The sequence below is a fragment of the Diceros bicornis genome, chromosome 26, assembly GCF_020826845.1.
Source record: "Diceros bicornis minor isolate mBicDic1 chromosome 26, mDicBic1.mat.cur, whole genome shotgun sequence".
Taxonomy (NCBI): Eukaryota; Metazoa; Chordata; class Mammalia; order Perissodactyla; family Rhinocerotidae; genus Diceros; species Diceros bicornis.
Window position 1 is genome coordinate 8,180,707 of NC_080765.1, and position 27,507 is coordinate 8,208,213.

Here is a 27,507-nt window from a genome sequence, read left to right on the forward strand (position 1 = left end):
TTGGGCGGGGGCAGCTCTTTCTCCTGGCTCCTCTAGATTCCCTTCTCTGTCGTACAGCCTTTCAATTTCCTTAACTTCAGTCCTCCTTTTGTTTTTATTTTATCTGTAAATGAGAATTTACACACGTAAATCTCATAGTTTGCCAGACTGTATCAAGTCTTAATCTTTCTTTGCCTTTAGTCATGGCTGCATCCTTTAGTCATTTAATCACCTTTTCCTGCATTTTCTTCAATTTTCATACTGTTTTCTGAAGGAAGGCTTAAGGTGAAAAGTGGTAATTTAATCTTTACATCTTCAGAAAGTTTTGTACCGGGTGCTATGCCGACATTATGTACGTTATCATTACTCCTCACCACTCTGTAAGAAAGACAGTAGAGGACGCAGGCTCCGAGAGTCACTCCATTCGTTCCTTCACCAGCTGTGTCTGCTGAGTGCCAGGCCCTGGTGTAGGCTCTAGAGATATAAAGATGAACAAGACCAGTTCCTGGCTCTGTTGGAACTTATGTTCTAGTAATAGGAAGCAGACAATAAAAAATAAACAAAAATATCGATGATGGGAACTATGCAGAGAATTAAGACAAGGTGAGGTGATAGAGGGGTGGACAACCTAAATGGCTGGCACAGGTTGGGTTTGCTGGGAAAGAGAGTCTGAGATTAGCATGCAGGGTGCTTATTAGGGAGCACCTGGGATTCACACCTATGGAAGTGAAAGGAAGGGAGCAGCACTGGGAAGAGGGAGAAGCTGGACTGTGGTGCCTCCTCCACTCCCATCAAGAGCTCCATAGCTGAGACAGCCTTTGGAACTGTCTGGATTTGGGATGAAGGAGCCAGGTCTTTATAAGCTATCATCCAGGGGGCGAGATCTTTAGCCAGGGCGATTCCTGAAGGGTACAGACAACTGAGGACCGTCTGCCAGCAGCACTCCCTGCAGCCCGGAATCAGTCCCTCAGTCCTGTAGGGGATCTGGGTGGCACATGACAGTATCTACAGCAGATGGCTTCTCTGAGGAGGTGACATCTAAGCTGAGACCTGAATGGCAAGGAGCCCACTGTGCAGGGGTCAAGGGGAGGAGCTTCCAAGACAGAAGGAGCAGAAAGTTTAAAACCCCTGGGGCAGGCGCATGCTTGACATTCTCAAGGAACAGAGAACAAAGGCGATGATTCCAAGATGACAGAGAGTCGAGATGGGGTTCTTATTCTCCTTATCTTTTTTTCCAGTATAGATTGTATTACAGTATTCTCTATGTGACAGTAGGGAAGGAGGAAAAGATGGAGAAAAGGGAAAAGATTGAGAAGGCAAGATGTGCACATGTGGAGGAGCCAGCCCTGGCCAGGAGCAGGGACACAGGTCCAGTGTAGCAAGTGAGAAGGCCAAGGGCATGGGCATAGGTGCAGCCGGGCAGGCAGACTAGGGAGTTCGTGTTTGACGATGCCTATTTTCTCAGTGGTGAGGTAAGATCAGCAGCAGAAGGGGATGGGCAAAGTGGTGGTGAGCAAGTCTGAAAAAAGAGAATCTGTGGAATAGGTGTTTTGAAGAGTGAGAATGGGAGCATGCTGTAGAAGAGTAGTAGGAATACAGGGTAATGCCGAATGCCTATTTTACAATTTGGGGTCATGGTTTAAAATGAAACCAGTCAATATGGTTGTTTTTCAGCAAAATACAACTGCTCCAGTTCAGACAAGAAGTAATTAAATAGTTGGGCGTTACCAGGCTGGTGGTGCTGGGAGAGGAGGAGGGAGTTATGGGTGTTTGTCAGGGTGAGATTGTGGTGTTCCAGACCCTAGAATCCAAGCTGGGCAAGGAGGCAAGCAGGGACATGAATGGGATGAAGGAGAGTGGGGAAGGAGCTGGCAGTCCCCGCGAGGCCAGAGTTGCCCGAGTTCAGAGAAGGGGGTGGAGCCTAGGAGGTGAGGGTCAGAGAGTGGGCTGGAGTTTTGCGGGCTGTGCAGCTGAGCTTCGTGCCCAAGGCTGCAGAAGGGCCCGGCGGCACCAAAGCCTGCCAGCCTGTGCTGCTACCACCTCCCTCCCAGAAACATCCTCAGGGCACTATTGGTAGTCCATGCACAGTTGGTGCAATAAGCCTGCGCCACTTTTACTCTTTATTTTTTAATTCTCTCTCTGTTATTGTGTGGTCCTTTCTGTAGTGCATGTGGAAGCCATCTCCCTGCTTCTCATGGAATGTGTGGCTCCACAGCTCTGCCCCCACCGTCACCACTACTGGTGGCCTTTGTTCAGCTGTGAATGCTGCATGGGCAAAGTCTCTGGATTTCATGAAATGGGAACTCTCCTAAAAATGTGCCCTGTGTTTTAGTGTGAGCCTGAAGGTGTGTTCAAACATGCCTGCCTCATCATAGGCTGCAACGGCATGTTTTGGTCCAAGAAATGCAAGGTTTTGAAATCTTATTCAAAAATGTCTTTGTCTGGCTTTTCTTCTTAGATAAGCATGCTGCATGATATATTGTTTGCACCTTTATCATTCCAAATTACTGACTGTCTAACTCCAAAAATTATTTTCAAAAGAATGACACGAGGCTGTTGAAAATGGAGGCTTTCAGTTCTGTCAGCATGGGGGTAGATGTCAAAAACTGGAGAAATTGCTTGGAAGGGCAAGGTTATCAAATGCAATTTTTTTAAAGGCCCTAGTACATTTAAAAACAATATTCAGACTATTTGGAAATGATCTTAAGGAGTTTCTAAAAGTATAAAAAATCCTTTTGCTGAAAAAAAACTTACAACTGCATGTCACAAAACAGGATCTAGGCACACAAGGTACATTGTTCCAGTTGTGACCTGTCAGTTTATAGTGCCTCCTCCTATTTTTGTTTAATTTTCAACTTTTTCTTACAGAAAAATTCAAACATACATAAAAGAAGACAGAATAATCTAATGACCCAGTCCCCCCACTGCCAGCTTTAACAATTATCAAATTATCAATTCATTTACCAATCTCGTTTCGTCTTTCCCCCAACCACTCCCAAATCAATTTAAAGCTAATGCCAGACTGACATCATTTCATCTGTAAATACCTTAAATGTCCTTTTTTTTTAACATGACCACAATATAATTATTATGTATTTCACAATTGACAATAACTCCTGAATAGCATAAACTGGTCACTTCAAATTTCTGATTGTTTCATTAAAAATTTCTTGACAGTGTAGTTTGGATCTGGATCCAGGTCAGCACCATACATTGTAGTTGGTCACTAAGTCTCATGACGAGACTTTTTGTATCTGCAGGTCTCCCCTGCCTCTCCTCGTTGTAATTTATCTGGAGAAGAACCAGGTTACTGGTCCTGGGTGTCCTCAGTCTGTATTTTGCTGATTACATCCACATGGCGTCCCTTTCTGCATTCCCCTTTCTCATTTCCAGCCTCGGTCAGTCTGTATCATTGTTTTGTTTGTTTGCCTTTCTTGTTTTTGCTAGAGCATTTCATCAGTGGCCGTGGCTAGTCCATCTGGAGGCACACGTCTGGTGTCTCTCATTGTGTGATATTAGCAGCCATTGATAATGACTGCCTAGCTCCCTTACTGTATTAAGCTTGTATAATGCCTTTTAAGGTAAAAGAATCTTGCCCAAAAATCATAGTTAGCACTGGAATTATAAATGAAAACACTGACATTTTACCCAACACAGAGAGTCACTGATTTTAGAAAATAACATTTCAATTTTCAGTATTTTTACCATGTGGATAAAGCTGGATGAAGAAAGCATTGATGCTATTCTTACTACAATGAATTGGATAAATCGAAAAATCTTGTTTTTAAATATCAATATTGTCAATAATGATATTCATTATTTAGCATTTGGCAGTTTAAATGAGATCTAACTTTATATTTTAACCTCTTTGTTGGCTGGATGGTAACAGACGGTCATGGCATGGAGGCTGCCTTGAAAAGTGCTGAGACTGCCTAGTAAACTGAAGGTTGCAAAGAGTGCCCCACTTTTTTATTCGCTGCCACTGCCATGAGCAGCGGAGCTTTAAGCTCACAACTTTCTCTCAAGGGCTAGAGTGGGGCTGCTCCAGGAGGGTGACCTGGTGCTCTGTGGCCACCTCCTCCGTGGCAAGCCCATGTGGAGCCACTGCCCTTCCCACTTTGACCCCGGGTGCAGGAGTCCTCATCTCACACTCTTGGCTCACATCCTGCATGCTCCCAGTCCATCCTGCGCAGGGCTGCCTCCAGGCAGAGCTCCACACCGGAAGCCCTTCTCCCCACCATATACCATCTCCACCAAATCAGTAATCTAAAGTCTGCCAACAAAGCCTCGACCTGATGGCTTCACTGGTGAATTCTACCAAACATTTAAAGAACTAATACCAATCTTCCTCAAACTTTTGCAAAAAATCCAAGAGGAGGGAACACTTCCTAACTGATTCTGTGAGGCCAGCATTACCCTGATATAGTTGGCCCTCCACATTCTTGGATCGTGTAGTATGTTCACAATCCTCTGTTGGTTGAATCCGAGGATGCAGAACCACAGATGGAGGGCTGACTAAGGGACTTGAGTATCCGTGGATTTTGGTATCTGCAGGGGTCCTGGAACCAATCCCCTGTGGATACTGAGGGACGACTATACCCTGGTCAGGCCCCCTATTTCTGTCTTGCAGGCTAGAAGGCTTTTTTTAGTCTTTCATTTTGGTAGCCTTTAATTTTTGGTTTCATATAACATTTAAAAACCCCAAATATCTAATGAAAATGCCCTCCTTGTATGAGTTCCAATGGTGACTTCAGTTGTCATTGATTTTGCAAGTGTTAAAATAATGAATGTTGATGAACTCTTAATGACAACTTTTTATGGATAGTTTCCATAAAAAGGCATATTTAGCACTTCAAACAGGTATAGAGTTGATACCTACAGTGAGGTCACATTTAAACTTTGGCAACTAATATTTCTATGGCATCAGACTACTGTGACCAACCAAACTTCTTTTTTAAACACGATCAAATGGCATATGAAGGTATGCTGTGTAGAAGGGATCTATGGATCAGATGAGACCTCACATTGGAATTCATCCATTGAGCATTTATTGACGAGCTTACTATGGTCCTGCGCTAGGCCCTGGGGACAGAAAGAGGAATAAGACCAACCTAGGAGTTGAGTCCAGTGGACGATGTGTTTATTGGGCTGTGTAAAAAGGTGCACGGGGTGAAAGGCTGAGAGAGGAGGAGGGAAGGGCTTGGGTTCTTGGGAAGCATCAGAGGCGGCCTCTTGGAGGCAAGCATTTGAACCAAGTTCTGAAGGAAGAGCTCTGACAAAACACAAGGCCTTCTAGACATGCGTTCTGGGAACTGCAATGGCTGGGTGTGGTCTGGGGCAGCAGCTGGAGAAACGGTGGGATAGACAGGCCGGGAGTGAAGCACACTGGGCATCTGGGCTGCATGTTGTCCTTCTTCCATCCTCCTGGGCAGTATCTGCAGGCAGCTCTGAGGGTCTGCGCTGGAGCCAGGAGATGGGGCGGGAGGCTGTGCAGTCATCCAGGGAGAGGACAGTAGGAGTCCAGTTTAATAGAGATGGGAAGGGGCGACAAGAGTTAAAAGAGGTAAGAAATGACAGAGCTAGTGATAACTGGTGTAGCCTACATGGGAGAAACCACTGTTCTGTCTTAAGCGTGGGAGCAGGTCTGGTTTACTCATGTTTACATATTTTGGAGCCCTTTTTTTTTTTGATAATTTAGGTAATTTTGAGCTCCACGTCTTTAAAATGCTAGCATTAAAAAGGAAAACATTCTTTTTGAAATTAAGTTACACATTTAACTACTAGGAAAAAAATACAGTTGTTTTGGAGGTTCTAAATAATTAAAAATAATTAGGGTCCTATAAGTATGATTGTATTTATTAAAGATGAAGTTACTTACGGTTTTTTTAAAGTACCTACAATTTGAGAGACCCCTTTTCCAACTTTTGATAAAAAACAGATAAAAGTTGTCTTTCATGGGGGTATTTATATATTTTATGATTTGACTACTATATTAAACATAGAAAGAAATGGCTTTATGATGAAAATTTTGTCTAAAATTCTACAAATAGTCAAATTGATAAATTATCCCACTCTTGAGACAGAAATATCAATCCCATGCTACTTTAAGTAAACAGATAAATGTTTTAATTTTTTTTTTTTCACCTCAAATGCTGCCATTTGCTGGGTACATTAAACATATGCTGAAATGAGGTTTCCTTTTAATCTACCTTGCAGTCACACCTACAGGTTTTGGCTAAAGAGCAAAGCCCAAGTTTAGTCAGGGCCCCTTTGTAAAAATTAAAGATCTAATCATTACATCTTATTTTAAAAACTTTTTAAAATAACACTTTTTCTGCTTATAAAAACAACCCAGAGAATTTTTATTTTGGTAGGAAATTTGGAAAACAGAATAAATATTTAAAAGAAAAATCTTAATTTTCTATAATTTCACTTCCAAGATAACTACTGTTAACATTCCATTATATTTCTTTTGAGATAGTTAAAGGTAAGTATTTTAGCTATATAGATAGGTATTTTTACCCTCCCTCCCCAGTGCCCACACACAGTAGGATCTTAGCATTTTCTCACATCACGTTAAAAGCATTTATGAGCGCCGGACGAGCCTCCAGCGCTGCTGCCTGGGCTCTGATGAGCTGCTGGCCTGTGATGAGAACGGTGCCGCCCATGAACAGCGCCTCCGAGCCCTTCTCATTCTCACCGTGTCTCCTGGGTATCGGCCCAGCTTTCTAACATCCCAGGAGGCAAATGGATTGTGGGGCCTTGTGAGATAGAGAAAAGGGGAAACAGAAAGATAACAGCAGCTTTCTAAGGTCCCACAGCAGATTGAGAAACACAATTCTAAAATGTCTACTAGCAGCTTATCGGTGTCCCTCCATCAGAACACTCTACTGATAAGACAAATACCATTGTCATCCGTGTGCTGGCTGCTATATTGTTTTTCTGATCTGGAGGATAATGGAAAACACCAGTTAATAATTAGTTAATAACAAGAAAATATTAATTGGCTTTTAAAAATTAGCAAGGGCCACAAGAGTTGAGAGCCTCCCTGAACGAGGCACTGCTGGCCATGATTTCAGGGGCTCCCACCCCTGATCACCCTCTTCAGGACGTTCACTTTTCCTTATCTATAAAACAATAAAGTACATCTAGTCTTGGAATGAAGAGGGTAATAACCCAAAAATAAATACAGGGTGCTTCACAGATGCAGAGGTTAAATGACTGATTTATATTCCATTTTTATCACGAACATCTTTTGAAGTAATACTTCAAGATCCTATGCAAACTGCAAAAGAAAAAAACCACAACTCTGTCACCAATATACACCTCATATGCCTCCTCTGCTGACACTGTTCTATCAGACAAGCTAGTACACTTCATCACTGCCAAATCAAATCAGGAGTTCCAAGAACACAACCGTGAAACAAGCAGGCCCGCTGCAGCTCGGAGGACAGAAGAACCGGTTCTGCTCCAAAGAAATAACCTCAGGAGCAGGTGAAAATGCCTGTTTTCAATAGGCTGCCTAGTCATGGTAGCCTCTTGGAATAGCAGCAGGAGGCAGAGGATCTAATCATCTGTGTGTCAGGGAGCCAGGAAAGACAAGAAGTGCTTCAATAAATGAAACCAGAGAGTTTAAGGATCAGACAGAAATATTCTGGAACTGTGCTGCCCAGCACAACAGCCGCTGGGCATAGGGAACAGCTGAGCACTTGGAAAGTGGATGGTGCAACTAAGGAATCGAATTTTTAATTTTAAATTTGTATTTAATTTTAATGTAAATAGTCATATATGGCTAGTAGCTACCATATTGGATAGTCAAGTATGGATCACACAAGTAGAAGAATGTTCCACTTAAAAACTTGATCCAGAACGCAGTGGTCGAGAAGCACATACCATGACAGGCCTGTGCGGGAGCTCTCAAGGGCCGGGGACGCAGTTCTGGAATTTTGTATCTTAAAGGTTCTTCCGCCCAACTGGACTGACGATAATTTATCTTTCCTAAACTAAAATGTTTAAATCAGCTAATGATGTTGGGGGAAAGTATGTTCTATCTCAGCCAACCACTGGGATCCACAGCAGCTGGCAAAGCACCGTAACACTGTTATACTTAGTTTTTACAAAAAACTGTCAGTTACTATCAGTTACACGTAGAGTTTTGTCTAAACACCGGATACTTAGGCTTAAGAACACTAAATTCTCAAGTCTGGGGACCACCCGCCATAGAGTAGAATGTTTCTAAACCCACTAACCTAGACAGTTCCTGTGGCTGCCCTGTGACGTGGCACCTCAGATCTGAGATGCAGTCTTCTCCCTCAGCTCAGGAGAGTGGTCGCTGGGACTGAAGCTGGAAGGCCTGTGAGGTCAGGCTGTTCTCGACTATAGTTGCAGCAGAGTCTTTAAATAATCAGATAACTAGACTTTTAAAAGCTATTGAAAAACTAAGCCCTCTAACACACACACTTTCGTTTCAAAGCACGTTTGCTGACCTCTAAGAGCCAGAAGTGCTACCTTAGCGCAGGCCCCACGAGCGGCTTTGTTTACATCTGCTCTCCACTCCACAAAGTGGGCACCTTGGTTTCAGAAGAGCCCTGTCACCCAGAGCAGTTGGCTTTTCTGTGTCTGGGCTTTGGTGTTCCCACTTTAAGAAAACAGAGGTTGAACTAGATCAGAGGTTGTGAATTGGGAGACAAGTCCAACCCACAGCTGAGGAGTGGCATTAGATGTTAACATTTAAAACAAGTGTCAAGGCTGCTGATACTGCAGGTAACACAGAGCTGAACTCTAGCTGGTTTCCGAGAAGGGACATTCTGTTTTGTGGAAGCAGCAGTCCAGAGAGGAGGCGCCAAGGACGCCCCCAGGGCCCTTCTCTCATCACCAGCCTGACCTTCTGTGCGTGGGCTCCATTTCAAAAGGCGCAGGCCGACAGCAAAGGGCTGCCCGCTCTGGATTCTCAGCAGGACCCTGCCTTACACTGACTGGCCACAGAGGCCCCTTGCCCATCTCTGAGTATCTGCCTCCAGCCAAGGTAATGGGCTATGCTGGGTGGTCTAACCTGACCAGGACCACCCGTAAGCTGGGACCAAGTAGTCCCCTTCAAGGAGCATGGGCATGTGGTGGACACCCAAGCAGAAACCTGGTATAGCAGGGAAGGGGGGGGAGGTGGGGCAGACACCTCATGGCAGTCAGCAAATGCCCACTCCACGTGGACGTGGATTTTTGGGGTTTTGGAAGGTGGGATAGGATGGGTTGTCACAAGATGTCCCCACTCTGCCTATTCCTGCTTGGCCACACTCAGCTGGTTGTGGGCTGTCGTGCTGTCCAGACCCAAAGCCTTCACTGCCCTTGTTTCGTGGGCAGCCTGTTCCACTCTCCTAATGACATGCCTGGGCCCCTATCAGTGCCTGGTTTTATGCCTTGATGATCTCCTGTCTTGTTGAGTACACTCTGGACCAGCACCATGCTGGCTGTCAAGAGGGGACACAGAACATGCAACAGGCTGTACCTGCAGGCCACGGGCACTGGCCCAGCCAGAGGGACCAGTGCCTCAGAGTCATGCATTGTAAAGTCTGAGGAAAAGCATTAAGATGGGGAACTGTACTGAGTTCCATGGGCAGAGCAAAGCCCATGACGTGTAGGGATCAGTTTTTCTGCAAACTGGCTGTGGGACTTTGGGCAGCTTAGTTCCACAGAGGTGTTCTGAGTACATGCCATGTGCCCTGCACTGTACGGGTACTGAGGGGAGAGACAAGAGGTTCACAGCCTGCTGAGGCCTGTGAGGCAAGGCCCCTGGGCCTGTGGGAGCCCTACCGAGACAGGTTAGGCCTAGGAACATAGAGGATCAAGGCCTCCAGAGACCTTGGTGATCCTGCAGCACGAGGCAGCATTTGCCAGATGGTGGAGGAGGGAAAGATGGGATCAGGGAGTGCAGAGACAAGGAGACCCTCAGGCACAGCCTGAGGGAAACAGCAGGGGGACAAGCTCAGGTTGGAACTTTTGGAGGTGGCCACTAGTGAGAGGGATGGGGCTGTGCACTAAGGTCTGAGGTGGGGAGATTCTGAAGACGCTTTGAATAGAATGTGCAGCTTGGCTCACTGGTTCAATGAAGGCAGTGCCGCTCTGGCCTGAAGATGTTCTTCACTGAGCGGAAAGAGAGCATGAGAAGAGGGGCAGGTTTGGGGACGGTGGTCAGCTGAGACAATAGCAATGGGCTCAATAGGAGGTGTGTTAAAGGGGAAACTTTTCTGGAAAAGTCTTATTTTTTTAAGTAAACAATGAAGAATACCATATATTGAGAAGTGCACAATGACGCTGTGCAAAATAACTATGTATAACCAGCACCAGACCAAGAACTAGAACATTACCAGCCCCTCAGAAGTCCCTCTCCGTACTGTCCCTTCTCACAGTCCAGACTGTGCCAACTTCCCACACTGAGATGGCCCGTCTGGCCTGGCCCTCACATGAACAGAACCAAGCAGCATGCCCTCCTGTGGCGTTCCGTTGCTGTGTAGTGCTCTGCCGTCTGGATAGAAGGCTGTTGTCCATTTGGGTGTTTGCAGTTTGGCCTGTTATGACAGGGCTGCGCTAAGCATCCTGGCAGGAGTCTTGGTGCCCGTGTGCATGGCTTGAACCAACTGGGAGTGGGCTTGCCGGGATGCGAGGTGCACACCAGGACCCAAGTTTGTTCCAATACTAAATGGCTTCAAGCTGTCTTCTTAAGAGTTATTTTTGCCCTCCTACCTCACAACACAGGTTACTTCTTGCCACTTTACTTTCAAAGATGGACTGTGATGCACCTCGTCCACTGTTTTTGTTTCTCTCAAATGTTGTGGGCTAAGCACCCAGCTGACACAGCTTGTTAAAACGTGGCTAACCTCCTTCTAAAGTCCAGTTGGATCAGTCGGGGCCCGGGAGGCCCTCTGGGAGCAAGCTCTGAGGTTTTTTGCCTTGAGGACAGTTGGGGGTACTCCCAGGTGGGGTTGTGTTTCTTGTTTCCAGTTCAGGATGCAGAGAGAGCTTTCCTCAAACTTGAGGATACAGATGGGAGGGAGATGTGGAATGTTTGTCCCAAGGCAAGGCAGAAAGAAGGTGGTTTCCAGTGAGTGTGGAGGAGGAACAGGGCTGGGTGTGCCTCTGGGGCTGAAGCAATGCCCCGTGGAGGCCGCACCCAGGGAGTCTGACTTGGCAGGAAGTGCACTTTCCAGGCTGCGAGGACTCAGCTGCCCTTCCTCCTAACCTGTGGGCCACAGGAGGCCTTTTCATAGTGTGGACTCTGGTGCCTCCCCAGCCCTGGGGGCTCTCACTCTGGGCCTTCTGCTCTAGGTGATACATTAATACTGGCACTCTAAGTGGGACTGCATGACAGGCATCCTGATATATTTTTAAAATATATCATAAATTAGTCATTAATCATCATGTAATATGAACGTTACCCAGAAATGACTTACTCTGAAGTCTGCTGAAGAAGCTCAGCATGCCCTGTAGGAAGAAACTATTTTGCAACCATTTAAAGCCCTATTAGGATGTACCAAGCAGGGCAGCTCCTTTGTGCGTTAAGTAATGAAAAGTAGATACTGAATCTGGGCACCGGGCTGACTGGAGACTGCCTTCTGGTGCTGGGGCTCCCCATTAGGATGATCTTGCTGGCCTGCTGGCCCCAGGGTTCAAGGTCAAGGTGTGAGGTCCCCAGAGGCCCAGAGACAGCAGGGGCAGGTCTGAAGTCAGCCTTGGTGCGCGCAGCCTGCCTTCTGCCTTGCGAGTCTATACGTCCAACACCCAGTCGTGGCTGTCCCAAAGGAGCCCTGGCCTGGGCCTCCACCTCCAGGCGTGGCCTTCAGCCCCTGGGGCTGGCAATTGGAAGTGAGAGGAGCCACCTAGTCAGCCTTCAGAGGTCTGTGCGCCCTGAGACCAAGGGGAGTCCTGGGAACTTGCAGGACAGTCAGGTCTGGTCTGGCAGCCCATTGGTCAGACAGCATTACACTGCCCTCTCCTGGGCAGCCATCTGAGAATTAGCCCCAAACCTCAGGCCAGTGACTTCTTAGAACAGCCAGAGCAGATTTAAAGCAGATTCGTAAAGCCTGCAGCAAGCTTCCTGGAATGAGGGAAAGACGACACACACACACACCTGGTCCCTGGCCACCCTGGGAGACCCCCGAGTCCCTGGGAAGTGGAGGCCCAGGGCTCCACGAGGGCTGCCAGGCTCTGGCAGTTCCTGAAGGCAGAGTGTTTGCACTGTTCCATCTTCTCTTTTCCTCACTTTATGGAACTTGCTACAAGATCTCTGGCTAGCAGATGGCACCAGTCTGTGGGCACCAAAACCCAGCAAGGTTTTATTTTTACTGCTTTTTCACGGCATCATTCAGGCCTGGGCACCCAGAAAGCCACCTGCCTCTTGCGCCTGAAAGGTGATGGGTGAGGAACAGGTGGCCCCACGTTCTCCCTCCAAGTCTGAGATGTCCCAGCTCTTGGGAGGCTCCCTCCCTGCCTTTCAGAATGTTTTCTGTTCTTGTCCTTCCGCTTTCAAGTGAATTTAGATAGATATCTAGAGAGTCTCCAGTGAATGGAGACGACAGGGCACTTTTAAACATGTGTAGCTTTAAACAGTCCCTTATGCTTTAAACTTAAATGTCTTTACCTTCAGGTCTTACTAAAAATGCCCCAATTTCATGAGCCTTCCATAAACTTGATCTTTATTTTTCTCACAGAAGGATGCAAATGGGACTGCAAAGCCTCCATTTCTCAGGTATGTCTAACTTACTCCATAAATCCCTTCTGAGCTGGAAGTTGCCCTTCCCTGCTGGTGAGTGGCCTGTAGCCTCCCCCAGAAGGGCCTGCCTTAGTGTACAGCCCAGGAGGCCCAATCCTGAGAAAGGCCTCGGGCCTGTAGGGTCAGAGAAGAATGCAGCCCGTTGTTCTCATCACAGTCCTCCGGGGAGTAGGGCCCTAAGGGTCTGCCCAGCATCTGCCTGGATCCAGAAGGGAGGTCTCCTGGTCACACACTGCATCTGGCAGTTTAATCCAGACCCTGCCCTAGATGGCTCTCTCACATAACCCACCCCCCCATACAGGACAGAGTTGGGCTCTCCTATGTCAAAAATGTTTAAAAGTGTGGATAGTTCTATAATGGGTGGCATGGAGAGATATGCCACAGAGGGAAACTTGAATATTCAGAAAATGGTGTCTGGAATTTATATAGGCTACATAATTTACAGAGTAAGAACAACAGTTATTAGCTCTTTTAAAATCAAATTCCCATCTTGTACTATTTCTACAGCCATTTTTCTCTCTCCCCCACAGTGGAGAAAACCCCTTTGCTACTGTGAAACTCCGACCGACAGTGACAAATGATCGATCAGCACCAATCATTCGATGAGAAGGTGGCCAAGGAATCCTTCTGGTTCCTCTAATGCTAAGTTCTCACTTGCAAAATGTTAGGTATATATTGTGTGAGATGTGCTGTAACTGTCGTAACGCGTTACCAGAGGGTGTCTGATTTTAAACGTATTCTACTTGAGCAAATCAATGCATTTTCTCAATTTAACATGGTTGGGTTTACACATTTCTGTCTTTAAGAAGATAAATGAGTAATAGTTTAGTGACCAACTCAATCATTTAAAATAGTTTCTTCCTATTCTGTTCAAAAAACAGTAAATTTGGTTCCAATCCTTATTGTATCTTTTTTTTTAATATTCTGTGATTATTTTTTTAATAGCCAGAATAAGGGATAGTTTATGCTTTCATGACTGGCTTTCTGTACCTGAATGCAAAAGAGACCACAGTTTTATTTTACAAAGCATGTGCTCTTAAGTAGCATTATGATGTATATCTAGAAAATATTGTGTAAATTTGCATCTTAGCATGCAAATCATAATTTTAAGCAATATAAATTATGAGAATATTGTATAAAATTTTATTTTTTAATTTAAAATTTTTTAAATTTTTGTTTAATCAAATGTAGAGCTACCAAATTAATAGAAATTTAGGTGGAGAAATCGCCAACTTTCCCACAATTTAGACATAGCTTTAGAGTGCTAAGACATTTTGCCCATCCCTGTTCACAGCCATAGTATTTAGTACTTGAAGAATTCCCAGAAGCTACCAAATTTGGTAGTTCCGAGTTACCAACTGGACTGTCCAAGGAAAACACACCAGGCCATGCTGCATGTGGGCCTGGTTCATAGGGTAATCCATCTGAGTGCATCTGAGGACTCCACGTATGTGGTAACCTGGGTGTTCTCGATAAGCCAGTTGACCAAAGCTGCCTCCCTCACTAATTTACTCTGAAACCTCTTGGGGTCCAGGTTTCTCCACTTTTGAATGAGGTACTGACCGGCAATCAGTGCTTATAAAGCCAGGAGGACCTCTGTGAGCCTGGGAGGGGGAAGGTCTGCATTTCAGCTGAGACCCGCCGTCACACTCTGGGAACCTGGGCTTCTGTGGGAGGAACTCTGAGCAAGTGGCCAAGTTTGTCTCTGGCTGTCAGGGATGAGGCTCTGTTTTGGAGGAGTGGAGAATCATGATTAAAATTCACACCTAGGCCATGCACTGTGTGTAGGCAGGGAAAGGGCGCTTGTTACTTATCACAGGTCCTTTGGTCTCACCATAAATATGAGTTTTCTATAAGCTTGAAACTGGTCAAGGTCAAATGCAGGTAAACCAGTTTAAGTGTGTGATGCTTTAGGTTCTTGGTCCTGTCCTCCTGGATGGCTCACCAAACCAGGGGACCCCACCGAGGGCTGACAATGCAGGACCTTGTGAGGGCTCCCCCAGGACTGAATGAATCATGCTAACTGCAGTTGTCAAGCAGCACACCTGTCTTAAGATGCTCCAGCCAGCAAAGAAAACACAATCAAATTTAGTTAAGTGGCCCATTGCTCCTCTCACCATCTAAGTAAGAGTCGAGTTCACGGCAGCCCATTATTTTCAACAATGGAGAGGGAATGAGGTGTCGATTTTGGAAGTGTGTTAATACGGGGGTGGGAGTGTCATGCCCTGGCCCTGGCCTTGGCCTCTAGAGCTCCACTCTGGGATCTTCTGGCTTTGTTACACAGATATCATAGGTCCTGGGATTTTTAGATGCAATTTGCAGACCCACTTGGCTCACCCAACCCCAGTCCACACCTTCACAGAATGGACTGCAGTGGTCACTTACCTGCCTCACACAGGATGGGAGGGCTTGCCTTAGGTCCTTGGCACTGAAGTGTATGCTCTGTAAATGTCAAGGTATTATGTTTCATTATAATAATAAAAGAGAACTTGAAAACAAGCACATTTTCTTGAGCTGTAAATGCCTACTGAGGAATAACAGAAAATCAAGATTGGCCATGACTGGAGAATGCTGAAGCTGGGCGATGGGTATGTTATTCTCTTCTCCATTTTGTATATATCAGTGGCAGTGTACAAACACTGAATAAGCAGAACCAGGTAAACAATGGTATGAATCTCATTTATTTAAAACAGTATTTCTCACCTTTCTCAAACTGAAGACTGCAAAAAATAAAAGCAGTGCTTTATTGAGTTGTCATTAACCTTGGAAGCAGTGTTGCTGCATGTCCACACTCTGTGACCCCTGTGCCCGTGAAACCTTGGCTAGCACATGCCAAATCTATCCCGCCTCACTTTACAAAACAGTCCTGAAGCTTAATCAAATAAAGCTATTGTACACGACATTTACATTAGAAAAAGATAGCTGGATGTAGGAAAGCCAGGTGTGTTGTTCCCTTTAAGTAAAGTTTGCTCCACAGTTGGGGCATCTTCGCTTCCTCAAGGCAAAACAGCAGATGAACCCAAAGGGGAACAAGACGATGGCCAAGAAGATGCCCAGGAAGGTGAAGGAGTCCTCCAAAACCCCGACTCTGCGGAGAGAGAGAGAGCGGGGCACTAGGGTTAGGGCCCTCTGCGGAGCCTGAGGCTTGATGTCCCCTCAGACCCTGACCCAGAGTCCCCTCCACATCTGGGAAGGCCCCACCCTCACACACCAGGACAGACTGACAGCTGACATTACACGGGACCCCGGCAAAGGCAGTCTTCACCCCTCCAGCAACAAACACATCAGCCTTGAGAGCCACCAGAACTGTCTGCATGTGCCCCCTTACCGAAGCGAAGGCAAGCTACTGCTGCAGTCACTATGCAGAATGTGTGAAGAGGGGAAGAAGAAAACTTACTTGAAAAGTATCACTTACATATAAAGGCAAGAACATTCAGTTGCCTTATAATCTGCCACATGTGTTCTCTTAGAAAAGGAAGAACAAGAAGCAAATGCTAATTTCTATAAAAATTCTTGCATCTCTGGAAACAAGAGGACCAAGAAAACCAGATCATTTTAGGGTATCTCTTCCCAATGTTGAAAAGTTTTAGATTGATTTTTCCACTCCCTAGAGAGAAATTCCAAAAAAGTAATAGTTCAGAACTTTGTTTGATTTTTATTATTTGTGATTTTTATTGTTTGGGGGGAGGGAGGCACAAGAGAGATTTTAGTGAAAGACTAAAATCACTTATGTTCACACAAATGTCTAGAAGGCCATTAATCTCAAGAAATTTCATCTCAAAGCTTCCTCTTCGGGGGAAAAAAGTCAAGTTTACCTTCAATGTGCATAATATATAATATCGGGGACATCACCCAATTCATATGCCAATGAGTATAGTCACCACTCAGATTCAAAGGTCATTTTTAAAAGGCCCCCAGATAAGAAGTAGGAGCCATGTGCTCAGCTCTGCCACTGTTCCTTAGGCTACTTCTGGAAAGTTCTGGACACAGAGCTGAAATTAAAATGAGAACCCCGGGGCCGGCCCAGTGGCGTAGTGGTTCAGTTTGCAAGCTCCACTCTGGCGGCCCGGGGTTTGTGGGTTCGGATCCCGAGTATAGACCTACACACCACTCATCAAGCCATGCTGTGGCAGGCATCCCACATACAAAATAAGGAAGATGAGCACAGACGTTAGCTCAGGGTCACTCTTCCTTACCAAAAAAGTAAATTAAAAAAATGAGAACCCCAGTAGGCAGCTCAGCCCTAATGAGAAATGCTTCACTCCCACCAAACCAACCCAGAAGCCAAGGAAAGCCAGCCGGAACAAGTCCCTCCCAGGTGGCTGGGGTGCCTGGGACACCTCCAGCCCTCATCCACCACGCTGTGAGCTGAGGGCGTGTGGCAGGCAAGGCACTTTGCCAGAACAAATGTGCCAAACCCACCGCTGAGGACTGAGAAGGAAGAAATGGGAGAGAAGAGTAGGGCGTTCAGGGAAGGTCTCCAGGAGGTGACTGCAAAGGGCTGGGCAGGAGGCGGGGGAGGGGCAGAACACTCAGCAGGAGGGCCTGGCCCGCTGCTTGAAACAAGGAAAGCGCTCAGTGATCTTGCCTTCGAGGTGCTAGAGCAGAGAACACGTCACTGACCCCCAGAACCCCATCCCCATACCCCCCCAGGTTCATCCCAGCTTCCTCAGTCTTTCTGAAGCCACTTTGTCCACGCCCCTGCCTTCAAATACTGCTAAGGATCCTTTATGCCCACAGTGTTCTGGAAGCAGCTGCTCCTCGTTCTGCCACCCTGTGTGGAAAGAAAGGTTCAGCTTAATAAACAAGAGAGCACACAAGTGTCAAGGTGAAGCGCCGAAACACAGAGGGCTCCCTCAACTCAAAACGCCAAAGCTGCTGCTGCCGCCCCTTCTCAGAAAGTCACAGCCCACGAGGACGCTACTGCTCGCGGCCGTCCCAACCACCAGGCCAGCGCCCGCGCACTGACCGGAGCTGGATCCGGCTGGAGTGGGCACCAGGCCAGGCTATGGGAATGGGAGCGGGACCTGCTCCCTGCTTCACTGGGGATCGTGAAAATATGAACGAGACCAAGAGGAAGTCGGGTTCTCAACTGCTTAAAGAAAAAGACTCAGTGCCCACCTCTCTCCCACTCAAAACACATCTACAAGGACAGTACATTCGAGCAGCATTTCCCAAGGGTGCTCATCCTGAAACACCAGTCCCCCTGAGAAGCCCTGCAGAAAACAGAAAGGGGGATTCTTGGGTCAATTCGGGTAAACTGCCTCTCTTCCCCTCCTGGAGTCACAGTGCACGTTACTGGGGGAAAGGTCCTGAGAAGTCCTGCAGTGAGGACACCTGTTGAACTCTGTTTCACCCGGCGTTTCCCAGACTCACTGACACTGCCCTTTCTGCATGCGTGCTGACTGGCTGGAGCAGGCACAAGCGAGGCCCCGTGGAAGGGAGAGCTAATCAGGAGGCCTGAACTGCTGTCAGCAGAGTTACCATTTCTTGTACAGACTTCCACAAAAGTCCTGCAACAGGAGTCCCCCTCTAAAGTCCCACAAAGGTGGTCAGGTCATGCTGTTCCTCAGCCCTCCCCTGTGGCTGCCCCTGCCCCAGCTGAAAAAGCATCTGAGGCCATGCTGCCTAAGTAGGGGGTGGCAGCTTCAGGAAGGCCCCAAGCCACCAGCTGTGTCCCCACACACAGGTGGACATGACAGGCTGCTCTGGGCTGGGAACATCCCTGCTCTGTCCATGGTCATGGCCCAATAGCTCCTACAACTACTGATGCTCATCAGGCCACTTCCAGAGCAGCTGGAGGTGGCCTTGGACGGGTGCTATGTCACTACCCAGGCTCCACTCTCCTGCTTCCTCCCGGGTCTACGCCAACGTTCTACCCACAGCTACAATCCTAAGAACCACATCGGTCTGCATGTTCAGTTAGAATGTCCAAGAAAAACGCAGAGGGCAAAAGTGAACCACACCCCCCCACAGCTGACTCACCTGCCCTAGCTGAGAACCTTCTAAAGGAGAAGCCCACTCTCTAAAGGAGTTATCAGGGTACCTCGCCCAGCATCCCCTCCAGGGACCAATGAGGTCTGAGGACAGTGACTGCCTGGCTGAGCACCTACCCAGGCTGGACACTCCATAATATTTCACTTAAGGATCAAAGCTGTTAAGAGACAGAGCCTAGGTGCCGACCCTGTGGCATAGTGGTTAAGTGCGTGCACTCCGCTGCTGGGGGCCCAGGTTCGGATCCTGGGCGCACACCAACGCATTGCTTCTGAGGCCATGCTGTGGCAGGCATCCCATATAAAGTGGAGGAAGATGGGCACGGATGTTAGCCCAGGGCCAGTCTTCCTCGGCAAAAAGAGGAGGATTGGCATGGATGTTAGCTCAGGGCTGATCTTCCTCACAAAAAAAAAAAAGAGACAGAGCCTAGATCCCAGTGTGTCTGCTCAAAGACTTCAGGAGATACCCAGGAGGAGGCTGGGGCCAGGGCAGTCCTGCCCTGCTGTCCCCAGTGCCCTGGAGGGATGCACAGGAGCACCCAGCACCCCCACTGGAGAAGCCCTCCAGTGGTGCAGTCTCCCTGCAGTGGAGACGCCTGGAGACAGAGGCTTCCCCTATGTTGCCCAGTGTACCTGTCCACATGAATCGTCCCGTCTGTGGGTTGCTGCTATCCTCTGGGGTCAAATGTCAAAGGGCAGCAGCCCCCACCTGCCTCTTCCCTAATTCTCCAAGTAGACCCCAAAACCCTGGTCTACACTGCTAAAGCCAGTGGAAGCCCAGGAGCACTGGTTACTCTCTCATCCGGGCCCTCAATGCCATGAGGCCAGGAGACTGGCCCCACCTGAGCACTGAGATTCCCAGCAGTGGCCAGACCAGCCTCAGGAGGCCTGGCATCTCAGCCCACCACCACGTGTTCTCAGCCTCTGGAGTTGCTCTGGGAACTTAAAAGGTAGGCAGAGCAATGGGCAACACAGGCTGACCCGGCCCACCTCGGCGTCCCAGGCACAAGGAACAAACCCCCCTCATTCCCCAAACCCAGCAGCCTGGGCCACCCTGAGTCAGGAGCACAGGGTTGATACCTGCCAGACCTCTAGGCCCCCTCCCCAGCCCTGCCCACCCAGAGTGGAGCCCCCAGGGGCTCTCTCTGCTCTTAAAAAGACAGCCAGGCCAGGCCACTGTGTCTCCAGGAAGAGGGAGGGCGTGAGGGAGCTGAGCAGAATCCAGATCCTGACCACCTGCCGCTGAGAGCAGCCACCTGACCCAGTACACTGCTTCTGGGGATGAGGGACAGGAAAACGGCATCTGCCCGGTCAGCAGGAGCCACTGAGCAGGGGGTCAGTCAGTCCTCAGGTGCCACACCTGCCACCCCAAGAGTCTACAGCTCTTACCCACAATTCCCAATACCAAAAAGCTCTGACAGCAGAACGTTTTTATAAGTTTGTAGCAAACTCACGTGGCAGCCACACGTGACCTGATGTGTGGCCATTTATAGTCTTAATTTATCCACTTACTGTGAATTATTTGTGTCTTGCTGTAGAAATATTAATGTCTGAACCGGGAGCACTGCCCCAGACCTCAAAAGCAATACTGGCATAATTTACAGGTTTTGTGAGGAAGACCAGTCCTAACATCCGCCACCGATCCTCCTCTTTTTGCTGAGGAAGGTCGGCCTTGGGCCACCATCTGTGCCCATCTTCCTCTACTTTATATGGGACGCCGCCACAGCATGGCTTGACAAGTGGTGCATCGGTCCACGCCTGGCATCTGAACCTGCGAAACCCAGGCCACCGAAGTGGAGCGCGTGCAAATTTAACCACTACGCCACTGGGCCGGCCCCTAATTTACAGCTTTTTAAAACCCAAAAATCTTCTAAATTGAGAAATACAGTCTTGTCTCTAGACCAATCCTGATGCAGCAACACCCCACAGGCTGCAGAGCAGACCCGTCCCTGTGAGGGTCCCTGCCCTCCTGGCAGCCTCTCCCAAACAGCCTCACACTCTCTTCCTCTCCAAACCTCCTGAACAGCCCCAATCAGTTCAGGACAAGTTTCAATATTTATCAAATGGCTCAGAATCCAAACTACTAAGCAAGTCGCCCTAGCTGTGGTTGGAAGGCCCCTCCCCCATTCTTGAGCAATAGGTCATGGGGGATGGGGGTCAGGGAAGGATATAGAAGCTGGAGAAATCAGAGAACTGACTAATTCTGAAAACGCTTCTTTAACTCCTGACTCCAACCTTATGGAGAAAGTGGCCACACGATTCCACTGACATCTGTCTGTCCAGGGAGCCGGCCTGGGAGGGGCTCCAGGATGAGCGAGATGATGGAGGCCCTGCAGCCCACACGTCCCGAGAGCACCCCAAGGCCGGTACCCAACCAGTAAGAATCGCATCCTTGCCACCTCCTGTATTCCTCACAGAAACCCCGCCCATGTACCATCACTGTCCCCTTCTCAGAAGCTGGAGAACCTTGTTCAGGCAACAAGCGGGGCGGCCGGGAACAATCCAGACCTCACCCAGAAGTGAGGGAGCCGCCCTCTGAGTGCCACCCCACCCCCCGAGGGGCAGTTAGTGCCACACACTCCAGCAAACCTCTTGGCTCATCCCTAATTACTCACTTCTGCTGAGCACAGGCTGGCCTCAAGTAGGATCCAGCCCTGGGAGCAACCCCCAGACCAGCACTCACTGGAAGGACAAGCCTCTTCAGGAAAAGGGAGCAGAGGTTCCTCCAGGTGGCCCCAAAGCACCCAGCCAGCCCCCTTCAGTGAGCAGGTCATACCTCACCCCCTTGGGCGGTGCATCTGCCTGGCCTCCGGTTGTCCCAGGGTCTCCACTTCAAACAGGCCTCCCATGGGGGCGGGGGAGCTGCCTTGTCAGGGGCAGTTCTCAGGACCTCCACAGGGCCGTCAGCCATTCCAGGGGCAGTTCTGCACAAGCCTGATGACCAGGTAGCCTCGAGCCTCCCTGAGCAGAAGACAGTCCTGGCGAGTGCAGGTGTCTGAAGGTCTTCTGTCACACCCAACCCCTGCAGACACCAGGGTACGACTCTGCCTGCAGCGGAACTGAGCCAGAGATCAGGGACTCCGGGAGGCCCACAAGGCGGCAAGACCTGCCTGAGACTCACTCTGGACCAGCCAGGCTCAGTCGTGCAACAGCTGGACTGGAAGAGGCCACAAGGGCTCCCTGGAGAGCCAGCAGGTGACAGCTGGCCCTGGGTCCCCACGGTCTGCACACTCTGCCCAGTGCAGCCCAGGGCACGAGTCTCGGCTCATCTGTCTGCTGCTCCCCACTCAAGCCAGGGAGCCCACAGGCTGGGAACGTGGGCAGGGCCCATCCTGGCGGCCTGTTTTCTAGCCAGCCCAGGCACATGCACCTCCCCAAGGCAAGGCTGGAGCCCCAGCTTCAAGGTCACGGACGGCGGGAGGAGCTCACACCCCGACGACAGGGAGCAGCCCCTCCACTGCCCGCCCGCGGCCCACTGTCCAGAAGCCCAAGGCTCTGTCACAGGCCCCTTCTCATGACCCCTCCATACACTCCACCTTGTCACCCTGTGCCCTAGGTCACAGCCTCGCAGCCTGCCTCCACCTGCAAGGGCTCTCCCAGGGTCACCAGCAGCCTCCACACTGACCACCCAGGGCCACATCCTGGACCTTACTGCCCTGATCTCTGGGCAGCATCTGCCTTGACAGCTCTTCCTTGAGCCTCTCTCTTGGCCTCCAAGACCCACCGTTCCTGGATTTCCTCCTGCGTCTCTGGTCACCCCCAAAAGCAAATACCCACTGATCCCAGCCAGCACTGGTGGGGAGCCCTGTGCATGCCGCTTTACTCACCTTCCAGCCTCTGACCTGTGCTGCCCAGGGCGCCTTCTCAACAGGCCGCCCCACTGCAGCCCAGGGGGACCCCGGCAGGCCTGAGCTCCCAGAGCCAAGGTGCTGCACCCTGTCCTGCACCTAGACACAGCCCACACCCCAGGGAAGACAGGGGGCCTGGCGGAAGCCCCATCTGGCCAAGGTGTTGCTTAGTCCAAAGAGGCCGCAGGAGTGAGATGAGAAACACGCTCACTCATCTGCCGGGGTTGAAAGAAAGGCTCCTGTAGTTGGCTAAAAAGGGAAGATGGAGTCAGGCTGCTTAAGGGAAGGCTCAGACAATGGCAAAGTGACAAGTGACACAGGCCTCTTAACACCAGGCCTCAGAGGGAATCACAGAAGTGTGACTTTTGCAAATTCCTGCCAAGCCACCGGGGAGGGAAGGGGACAGAGCCTGGCGGGCTGGATGGAAAGGGAAGAAGTGTGGTCATGTGAGAAGCGGCCTGTCTCCCAACCCTACAACACCAGACGGTGGCCACACTGGACTGTGCCCCGGGGGAAACCTCTCCACTCTCCCCAGAGAGGAGCCGCCCCAGGGACCACGCACCCACTCCCCAAACCACAGCAGCGCTTCCTCGGGAAGCGCCCAGCCTCTCCCTCCTTCCTGCTGCCTATCTCCCCTGCCCACCACCCAGCCTGCTGCCTGGGAGCCGTGCCCCACACCCCACACGCTGAGAAGGCAGAGAAAGGCCTCATGCAGCCAAGGCCGCCCGCTCTCCAGGGAACACTCGTGTATGAAGAACCCAAGTGCTAGGAGGGCCCTTACTGCTGGCATCCGTCCTTCTCAACCCACACACAAAAGGGACCATGGGAGGACATGCCGCAGACGGAGTCAGAGTGTTTGGTCCCAATTCAGTCCCCCAAACTTGTTCTCAGAGCACCCACCCCTCACTGCCTGCCACCCACCACCCAGAGGCAATGAGAACAGGGATCCCAGCATAAAAGAAGAAGCCTCTTCCCAAATGCAGGCGCCCCACCCCTCAGCCTTCAGACAGCCCCAAGCCCCTCCCCAAAAGAGCAGAGCACAGCCTGACCTTGATCCAGATTCTGTATGACTGGGGCCGTGGGGCCCCGGTTAGCAGAAGCCACAGGCCTCCGAAATGACACAGCTCCCACCCTAGGGAAAGAGAGGTATCAGGAAAACGCTCCCCACCCGGCAGCATGGTCAGGGACCCGGAAGTCCGCAGCCCTCAGGACACCTCGGCCTCTGCTGGCCACACAGCCTTGCTGCTGGTCAAGAGCCTCACAGACCATCCCATCAGACACCCCCATTTCCCAGATAGGGAAACAGGCCCAGCTAGTAGCTGGCAGGGCCAGGATCTGAACCCACCTCCTCCAGCAGGCTGGGCACAGCCTGACACCCCCCTTACACTCGGGAGATCACTCAAAGACTTCTCCCACAAAAAACAGGCCCTTGAACTCCTCCAGCTGAGCTGAGTGGGGACAGAAGGGCCGTGCACCCAGCAGGGCTCTGAGCACCCAGGACCAGCCACAGAGCAAAATACAGCGGCTTTCCCGCCACCCACTTCCTCGTGCAACTTCCCAGAAAGATTCCCAGTGGCTCTCTCCACCTGGGACCAAACTTTGACCCCTGCCCCACACTGCAGCATGTGGCCAGACTGCCAGTCCATGCCCCCTCTTCTCCAAGCCCACCAACTGCCTTCAAACCCCCACAGCTCTGCCGCCCCCAGGGGCTGCATGGAGAGCAGCCTTCAGAAAAGGCCGGTTGTCAGCCCTCTCCACTCACCCCCTTCACGTTCTCCAAAGGCCAATGTTTCACCAGCTGTGTGAGAAGAGACACCTATTTGGGGGTTTGCAAATGGGGATCCCCTGACTGGCGCGCAGCCCCCGGGCTCTCCCTGGCCCACGCCCCCCTTTACTAGGCCCAAGGTGGGCTCCGGGGGTCCGGCCTCCTTCCTCCATCTCCAGGATGCCCTCCCTCTTCCCAGGCCCTTGTCTCCCACACCGTTGCCCCCTGTGACTCTGAAATCCTTAACTTCCTTTTGGTCCACCCCAGCCCTTCCAGATACACTTTTGAAATTAAGTCTAAGTGTAAACCAGAGTTTCTCAATTTCATCTCGGAGACTGCAACTTCCTCCTCCTAGACGCTGAAAACTTGGTCTTTGCCAAGTCTGCTCTTTCTAAACTGTGTGAGCACTCGAATCCACCAAGGGCAGAAACCAAGTCTTATCTCAATTTGAATCCTCAGGACCCACAAAGAACAAAAGTCTAGCTAGCTGCATCTCAGGCCCAATAAAAACAGTCATCAGAAGATTCTGGAGGCTCCCTTTTGAAGATACGAAAAATCCCTCCTACTCCAAAGAACCACGGCGTTTCCGTCCTCATACAGCTAATGGCCCTGCTGGGCACGAAGCAGGCCTTACAGCCGTTGCTCCCCTGGCCTCCTGGACCTCAAGCTCATAGAACACACTGGCCATCTGGATCAGGGCTCTCCTGCCCATGCACCTCAAACTGCCCTTTCAACCTTCCACCACCAACAACAACCAACCTTGAAATCCCAGAAATCCCAGAAGCGGGGACTAGAGGCTGTCAGCCCAACAGTGAACATTTCTGCATCCCACTCACCTGGACTCAGTGACCAAAAAAGCACTCAAGTCCCCAGGAAACATAACCCACCCTGCTTGCCCCACAAAACAGGCTCAGAGCCTAGGACGGGTGAAGCCACTCTCTCCCACACTGCAGATCAGCAGCTTGTCCCAAGTCAAGCCTGACCCACTCCCCCAACATTGTCTTATGAGCTTCTGGGTATGTGTGTTCTTAGAGGCTTCTGGGGGGCCCAGCCCCTAGGCCTGTGACATACCTGCAAACTGGGCAGCCTCCAACGACAACGATGGAATTGGCAGGGTACCGGGTGACATTTCGACTGTGGATGTTGTAGACCCTGGGGTGGTGTGTGGGTATCCCTGTGGGCAGGAAGGCACATCAGAAGGGGCAGGGAGGAAAACTGGAGGAGGGGAGGGAGGAATGTGAGGACTACTCCTGCCCTCCCTCCTCCCCTCCCACAAAAACTCGGGTCCTTTCTAAAATCAAGACGACAGGTGCCTTCACTAAGTGCCTACTACGGGCCTTATTAGGTGCTAACTTGCAGATAGCACCTGGTTCATAAAGTTAACCTGAAAAGCGGTTGTGTCGCTGCCCGGGAAAGGAGGGCCTGGGGCGCGCGACCCCTAGGTAAGCGGAGGGCCCTCGGGCAGCGCCCAGACTCGGGGGCCCGACGACAGGTTCCCGGTGCAGGAGGTTCCCCGCAGCCCTCCCCCCGGGCCCCGCGTTCCCGGCCCCGGGTCTGCCCCTCGGCGAGCCCCCCGCCGCGGCTGCGTCCGGAGAACTTGGTTTCGGGGTTAAGGATCGCCACGGGACTCGACCCGAAGTTTGCTCCCGGGGCCACGGACCCGGCGCCCCGCCCGCTCGGCCTGCGCCCTCTCCCCCGGCCCCCAGCCCCCCGGGCCGCCCCCCGCCCACCTGTGACGAGGTAGGGGTAGGGCGGCGGCGGGGGCGCGGCGGGGATGGCGCCGTAGCCGTGCGGGCCGCACGCGAAGTCGCCCTGGCCGGCCTCCAGGTTGTAGGCGGGCGGCCGCTCCTGCAGCAGGGGCTTGTGGTCCATGGCGGGCGGCGCCCCCCGCGCCCGGCCCGGCTCCCGCTCGGCTCCCGCTCGGCTCCGGCTGGCTCGGGCTCGGCCTCGCGGGGACGCCCGGGGACGGCCGGCGGCGGGGCCCGCTCCTAGCGAGCGGCGGCGGCAGCGGCGGCGGCGGCGGCAGCAGCGGGGCTGGGCCCCTGTCGGAGGCGGGCGCCGCGGGCTTCCCCCCGCGCCTCCCCCGCCAGTCACAAGATCGGTCACGTGGCGCCGCGCCCGCGGGGGGGCGGCGCGGGGCGGGGCCGCCGGCGTCTTAAAGGGGCCGCGCCCGCCCCCCGCCGGCCACTTGTTGGCCGTGACCCCGCGCGCCTCCGTACCTCCGGCCGCGAGGAGACGCCGCATTGGGGTCGTGACCTTTATGGCTCTCGGACCCAGTCCTCCCAGCCCCAGGGCCTGTCCCACCCATCTCTGAAAGCGGAGACCCTTAGCCGGCGGGGATCGTAGGGCGGGTGCCCACCCTCCACGGGGGAGGGCAGGGGCCGGGGGCAGGGTCGGCCTGGAGGGGGGTCCTGGCGGGGCGAGTCCCCAGGCCGCCTCCTGGTTGTCACCGCCCTTGGGCAGAGGGGCCGGGGACTCCGAGTTCTGAGCGCCCCGGGATCCCCACCAGGGCGGCGGCCGGCGCCAGTGGAGGCGCAGACACCTGCAGGAAGGAGCGGGGCGTCATCTGAACCGTGCCCGCTCGCGCTCAGCTGGTGTGCATTCCCTCGGGGGTTACTTGACAAATTAGGTAATTTATAGGGGCTGTGGCCACTGAGTACAAATAACTCCTACGTTGGGGACGAAACCCTAAGTATTGAGCACCCACTGCGTGACAGACACTGACCCACCGTTGTGCCTCGGTTTCTAACCCTCACAGCGACTTAGGAGGTACTTATTTTCGCCATTTACGGCCCGCAGACTGAGGCTCAGAAGAGGGGAGTGACGGAACATTGACCTCAAAGACTCCTCTGTTAGGCTCCCCACTGACGCATTTTCACTGTCACGAGCCAGTGCTTAATGGATCTGTAATCCCACTGGGAAAAGAAAGACTTGCAAGCTTAAGGCTCCTTACGTTTGGTGGTCCCGTGCACCCTTCCAGCGCCTGCTGTTTCCAGTCGTTTTTCATGTGACTGCAGTTTGACCTAGCTCAGGGACTGCAGCTCCTCTCAGACCCCACCTTATTTTTAGCTTTTCATAAGAGACCATCATATTTCTTTATCACAAGTTTAGCTCCTCAATGCCCACTCCCATCTATCTGTCTTTTATCTCCTCTACTGC

The 27,507-nt window shown here is 51.0% G+C and overlaps 2 protein-coding genes across 4 annotated transcripts in view; one reads left to right on the forward strand and one right to left on the reverse strand.

Annotated features, from left to right (window-relative positions):
• Positions 1-13,640, forward strand: part of BAIAP2L1 (BAR/IMD domain containing adaptor protein 2 like 1) — a 103,794-nt gene extending 90,154 nt beyond the window's left edge. Inside the window, exons 13-14 of the mRNA XM_058569283.1 lie at positions 12,681-12,718; positions 13,273-13,640. Of these exons, the coding sequence (XP_058425266.1) occupies positions 12,681-12,718; positions 13,273-13,348 (114 nt within the window). The 3' untranslated portion in view covers positions 13,349-13,640. The remainder of the gene's footprint in view (positions 1-12,680; positions 12,719-13,272) is intronic.
• A 1,765-nt stretch (positions 13,641-15,405) lies between these two features.
• BRI3 (brain protein I3) lies at positions 15,406-26,360 on the reverse strand. 3 transcript variants are annotated; one of them, XM_058569285.1, is made up of 4 exons: positions 26,079-26,360; positions 25,420-25,522; positions 23,633-23,715; positions 15,406-15,830 (listed from the first exon to the last, which is right to left on the reverse strand). In XM_058569285.1, exons 1-4 carry the CDS (start codon positions 26,218-26,220, stop codon positions 15,739-15,741), a joined length of 420 nt encoding a protein of 139 aa, XP_058425268.1. In that variant the 5' UTR covers positions 26,221-26,360; the 3' UTR covers positions 15,406-15,738. The 3 variants fall into 3 exon arrangements, with proteins under 3 accessions (XP_058425268.1, XP_058425269.1, XP_058425267.1); XM_058569284.1 differs by lacking the exon at positions 15,406-15,830 and adding an exon at positions 19,142-21,696; XM_058569286.1 differs by lacking the exon at positions 23,633-23,715 and having other exon boundaries at positions 26,079-26,359.
• Positions 26,361-27,507: the final 1,147 nt, after the last annotated feature.